Source organism: Pan troglodytes, chromosome 22 (genome assembly GCF_028858775.2).
Source record: "Pan troglodytes isolate AG18354 chromosome 22, NHGRI_mPanTro3-v2.0_pri, whole genome shotgun sequence".
NCBI lineage: Eukaryota > Metazoa > Chordata > Mammalia > Primates > Hominidae > Pan > Pan troglodytes.
The window spans coordinates 43,012,040-43,017,606 of NC_072420.2; the positions used below are offsets into that span (position 1 = coordinate 43,012,040).

The 5,567-nt window shown below is 53.4% G+C and overlaps 1 protein-coding gene across 1 annotated transcript; it reads right to left on the reverse strand.

Moving 5' to 3' along the window:
• Positions 1-778: 778 nt before the first annotated feature.
• Positions 779-5,018, reverse strand: TFF1 (trefoil factor 1). The gene is made up of 3 exons (XM_009435660.4): positions 4,894-5,018; positions 1,747-1,899; positions 779-992 (listed from the first exon to the last, which is right to left on the reverse strand). The coding sequence occupies exons 1-3, from the start codon at positions 4,976-4,978 to the stop codon at positions 976-978; spliced, it is 255 nt and encodes an 84-aa protein (XP_009433935.3). The 5' UTR covers positions 4,979-5,018; the 3' UTR covers positions 779-975.
• Between the last annotated feature and the right edge of the window lie 549 nt (positions 5,019-5,567).

Below are 5,567 nucleotides of genomic sequence, written 5' to 3' on the forward strand. Positions count from 1 at the left end.
CCAGGGTGCATTTAGCTTGGGGCTTGCTGAGCTGAGGTCCCCAGAGCAAGAACGACTAGGTTGGGGGGACACCCTCTCCCAATCCTTGCCAAGCTACAGAGGGGCCAGTGGGAATAAAGTGACATTTTGGCTTCTGTATCCCTCCCCTGCTGTTCTATTTTCTAGTTCGTTCAGATCTGAGGTTGGGGAGGGGTTTTCCTGGAGGGGTCAGTCCATTCCACCCTCTGCAATTTTTATTACACATGCTTTCAGACATTCTGCTACAGGTTTCATCTCCTACGCCAATTTCTATTTGGGAAAGCAAATAAACGGAAAGGTAACTTGTATCACTTGGTCGCTGGGGCATCCGCGGTGAATAGTTAAGAAATGCCAGGGGAGTCGGTGTCCATTTTCATGCCTGGACAAGAGTGCGGCTTGGACTTGCATCCTGCTGCACACCCCACCGTCCTGCTGCACACCCCACCGTCCTACTGCACACCCCACCATCCTACTGCACAGCCCACCGTCCTACTGTACACCCCACCGTCCTACTGTACACCCCATCGTCCTACTGCACACCCCACTGTCCTACTGTACACCCCACCGTCCTACTACACACCCCACCATCCTACAGTACACCCCACCATCCCTGCTTTCTGCACTCAGCTGCCCACTTGTATCCCAGCTCAGGAAGCCCAGAAGATGCAGAACCTCTGCGAGAGCCCAGGGCGAAACGCTGCGCTTCACTTTCAAAGAAAGGAAAATCATTCATATTCTTTAAAAGAATGAACAGCACAGATTAATATCGATCTCTTTTAATTTTTAGGCCAATTTTGAGTAGTCAAAGTCAGAGCAGTCAATCTGTGTTGTGAGCCAAGGCACAGCTGCAGAACCGTGTCTGAGGTGTCCGGTGGAGGTGGCAGCCGAGCTCTGGGACTAATCACCGTGCTGGGGACGGCACCGCGTCAGGATGCAGGCAGATCCCTGCAGAAGTGTCTAAAATTCACACTCCTCTACAGGGGTGAGGGGGAGGGAGGAAGAGATGCTTTAGTGAGGATAAATATTTTCTTTCACATTTAAACAATTACAGAGTTTTTACTTTAAAGTATCAATAGGCACATTCTTTAGAAAACATGAACTGTCAGCCGGGCACGGTGGCTCATGCCTGTAATCCCAGCTCTCTGGGAGGCTGAGGCGGGCAGATCACCTGAGGTCAAGAGTTCAAGACCGGCCTGGCCAACATGGTGAAACCCCGTCTCTACTAAAAATACAAAAAAAATTAGCTGGGCGTAGTGGCACACGCCTGTAATCTCAGCTACTAGGAAGCTGAGGTTGAACTCAGGAGGCAGAGATTGCAGTGAACCAAGATCGCACCATTGCACTCCAGCTCAGGGGCAACAGAGCGAGACTCCATTTCAAAAAAAAAAAAAAAGAATACATGAACTGTCTTCAGATTTTGTCATGCCTTCCCCCTCTATCCTAGGCAAGCTAGAAAGCGTTACCAACAGTGGCTCTTCACAGGCTTTTAGTTAGAGATGTGAAGAGAAGCCGGGGGGAAATCGGGTTTCTTCCCAAGTCCGTTAGCCCTGCCTTTCTATTCCTGGACCTAAATGCAGCCTGACTCAGGCTACCCCATTGCACCACCACTGGCGGCCGTGACTCTGGGTAAAGGCATAGCTGGTGATGCTGATCAGAGCCTCTGTAGTCTTAAATGACTTTTCTAACTAATTCTAAATCTTCAGAACCCATGGTATAAAAAGGCCATACCTTCTGGAGGGACGTCGATGGTATTAGGATAGAAGCACCAGGGGACCCCACGAACGGTGTCGTCGAAACAGCAGCCCTTATTTGCACACTGGGAGGGCGTGACACCAGGAAAACCACAATTCTGTCTTTCACGGGGGGCCACTGTACACGTCTCTGAAAGTGCACAGGTAAGAAGCAAAGTAAGTTGTGGGCTGAATTCCTTGATGTTATCATGCACACACCCATCCAGCTTCCTTCTCCAATGACATCAGCAACTGTCCAGTGAGGCAGATATAAAACCCTCAGGACATGAGAGGGAGACGTGGTCCTCACATCCTGATGTGCAAACATTACGCTCAGGGAAAATGCAAGGTGCCCCGGGTTTGTGGACTTTGCATCTTTCTAGGTAACTTATTTATTCACTTTTTAATTTCAACAAATGATTATTAAATTTTACTCAATACATAAATATTTACTGAGCACCATTTGTGTGCATGAGAAGCGGGAGCTATCATGGCAAAAGCCAGGCACTGTGCCAGGTGAGAGAGACCCAGAAATTAAAACCAGAGAAGTCATTAATAAGAGTCTAAATATCTGGGCCCAGGCTCACGCCTGTAATCCCAGCAGTTTGGGAGGCCGAAGGAGGTGAATCACTTGAGGTCAGGAGTTCAAGACCAGCCTGACCAACATGGTGAAGCCCCATCTCTACTAAAAATACAAAAAATTAGGCGGGCATCGTGGCACACGTCTGTAATCCCAGGTACTTGGGAGGCTGAGGCAGGAGAATCACTTGAACCCAGGAGGCAGAGGTTGTAGTGAGCCAAGATCGCACCATTGCACTCCAGCCTGAGTGACAGAGCAAGACTCCATCTCAAAAAAAAAAAAAAAAGAGTCTAAGGATCTGATGGAGGAGAAAGGCAAGAACATGTGCGAGACAACGCAAGGCCATCGTCCCAGGGTGCCCAGGGTAACCACGGGGGTAGGGCACTCCCCGGAGAGGCCAATGACAAGCAGGCTGAACAAAGCAGGGGGGCTCCCTGCAGGAGGAGGTTCACCAGGTGAAGATGGAGCCGCATGGGCAAAGGCCATTCCAGAGACCCAGGTGTGTTCAGGAGGTGGAAACCCATTGCAGGTAAGGTGAGAGGACCGGGTGGGGTGGTCTAGTTGCCGACGGAGGGTACAAGCTGTGAAACAGCTTGAAGCAGGGCAGTGAGGAAAGGGATCTAGATGAGGAAGACACGTGGACAGATGGGGCTGGCTGGGGGCTGCCGCAGGATCTTATGCAAGAGGTGCTAACACCAGAGCTTCAGGCTCTGAGCTCCGCGGAATCAAAGGTCTCAGAAAGCAACCTATTAGGATCTGGTGGTTGACAGCCTGCAGCAGGGGGTGAAAGAGGAGCCCAGAGCACCCTCCGGTCCCTGTCCCTGTCTTGGGGCATAGGAGGGGAGGAACTCAGTCTGGCCACACTGGCTCAGGTGAGGGCGCCCCAGGGGAGGCCGAGAGGGGCTGTTCTCTTGTCTGCTTTGCTATCGGGGACTGCCTCGAGCTGTCTTTGGAGAAAGTGTTCCTGGCTTGCTGGGAAGGATCCGTGTTCACCTCCCGCTGCCCAGCAGCTTCCATGGGAACCTTGCCCTCCTGGGGTCTGGACCCGTCGCGAAGTGAAGGTGATCATCGCCCACCCCCGGGGCACTGTGGGGGTCAAGAGAGGCCCCGTGGTGAGGGAGGATCATCATCCTGGGGGTCGGGGGGGTTTCCTCCGCAGGGAGGAAGATTTCCAGCCCCGGCGCTCTGCCTCTGGCAGACTCTGTCTTGCCCACCCGCTTTGTCGCATGATGGAAATAAATGGAAATGGTTTACACACACTAATGCACTAAACTGTAATCACAATTTTCTAGATTTCAGTTGTAACAGGATCATGGACCTGAGTGACCCGCAAAGACGCTCTGAGCCTTGAGCCAGAGGGTGTGTGGGGTGGGGAGAGGAGTTTGCCACGGCCTCTGTGATCCCACAGCACAGGGGGCAGAGCTGGGGGCTGGGGTGGGGACAAGGGCGCAGGCAGATGGGCCTGGGGGTGGCCAGCACGGGGACCCACCCAGTTCGTTCTGTACACCGAGGCCACTTCCTCTCTCGGGTTCCAAAGCTCCCCCGCTCCCTGCCATGGGCTTGGGGGTCTTCCCACTGCAGCCCAATGCTGGCTGCTCTTCTATGCTGCCCAAGCCCACCCCTCAGGCCTGGTACCCCACAGCAGCGATCAAGAGGTGGCTGGAGGGCAGTGGGGGCACGGACAGCACCACTGGGCGCTCCCTCTTCAGGCCTCTCTGGAAACCCTTGCTTTGGAAACGTGGAAAGCCCTTTCTCCTGCCCCCACCTTGAAACTGTACCTAACAACGGCAAGTAAGTTATTCAGCTCCCCGCAGCTGGCAAAGTGCAAGTCGCAGATGCTGCCACACAGCATTTCCTGACAGCCCTAGGGCAGACCGTTGATCCATTCTGCAGGTAAAGGAGTTGAGATGCAAACACTTCCCAAGGAAGCAAGAATGGCCTCCTCCTCCACTCCCTAGAAGGACCCAGGGCAACCGATCCACTTGACAACACCAGGGAATATGGGTTGCCAGCCACGCACTCATGAGAGAGGTGGCTTTGACTCCCAGAGCATGGATCCCAGGGGAGCCCAGGAACCTGTAGGAGAGGGTCTCCCCGTTGGCCACCACTGGGACGGGCATTCGGGCCTGTGGGAGAGGGTCTCCCAGGTGGCCATCACTGGGACGGGCATTTGGGCCTATCTGGATGGGCCTTGGGAGGGTCTGCCCCTGGGGGAGACGTTGGCATGAACACTCAAAAGCACTATTCTGAGACCCCACGCCAACACTTCCTCTTTGAAACATGACACTTGGGAGGATTGTATAGTCTTCCTAACACAGGAAAACAGCCCCGACTGAAGGCAGCCCCCTCCTCGTCGCACTTCTCGAAGGTCTCCGGGGGCCCTGCCACCCTGCTTTACTCTCCACCTGCTTTTGCCGATCCTGTAAATTGGATATACTTTTAAGGGCCTAGAACAGCACCTGGCACAAAACAGGTGCTCAAAAATATGTATGTAAAACAGTGGCTCCTGGCGGAGGCTGCCCGAGCTGGCTGTGGCCCCACAGAGCAGGAAGAAGCACGCCTTACCTGTCTGAGCCTCGGCCAGGGTGCCGAGGGCCAGCATGGACACCAGGACCAGGGCGCAGATCACCTTGTTCTCCATGGCGGCCATTGCCTCCTCTCTGCTCCAAAGGCGACCCCGAGTCAGGGATGAGAGGCCGCCCGAGCCCCGGATTTTATAGGGCAGGCTCTGTTTGCTTAAAGAGCGTTAGATAACATTTGCCTAAGGAGGCCCGGGGATCCTCTGAGACAATAATCTCCACTGATTTTTATCAAAGGTGTTTCCTAGACATGGTCAAGCTACATGGAAGGATTTGCTGATAGACAGAGACGACATGTGGTGAGGTCATCTTGGCTGAGGGATCTGAGATTCAGAAAGTCCCTCTTTCCAATGGGAGTCTCCTCCAACCTGACCTTAATCCAGGTCCTACTCATATCTGAGAGGCCCTCCCGCCAGGGTAAATACTGTACTCACTGCAGAAGTGATTCATAGTGAGAGATGGCCGGAAAAAGGCTTGGCCGTGACAACAGTGGCTCACGGGGTGGCCACCGTGACCTTGCAGGGGGAAGGGAAGGAGCTCATGAAGCCCATTCCATCTAGGCCTAAGCTAATTCTTTTACAGTGGAATTGTTTTAATAATGAAATTGTAGGCCTGGCGCAGTGGCTCATGCCTGTAATCCCAACACTTTGGGAGGCCAAA

What these genes read in the sequence shown, in the direction of transcription:
- TFF1 (XM_009435660.4), bottom strand. Translation starts at nt 4,978, where the DNA reads ATGGCCGCCATGGAGAACAAGGTGATCTGCGCCCTGGTCCTGGTGTCC. An exon ending in CCTGGCCGAGGCTCAGACAG is followed by an intron (nt 1,900 to 4,893) that starts GTAAGGCGTGCT and finishes GTGCACTTTCAG; the next exon opens with AGACGTGTACAGTGGCCCCC.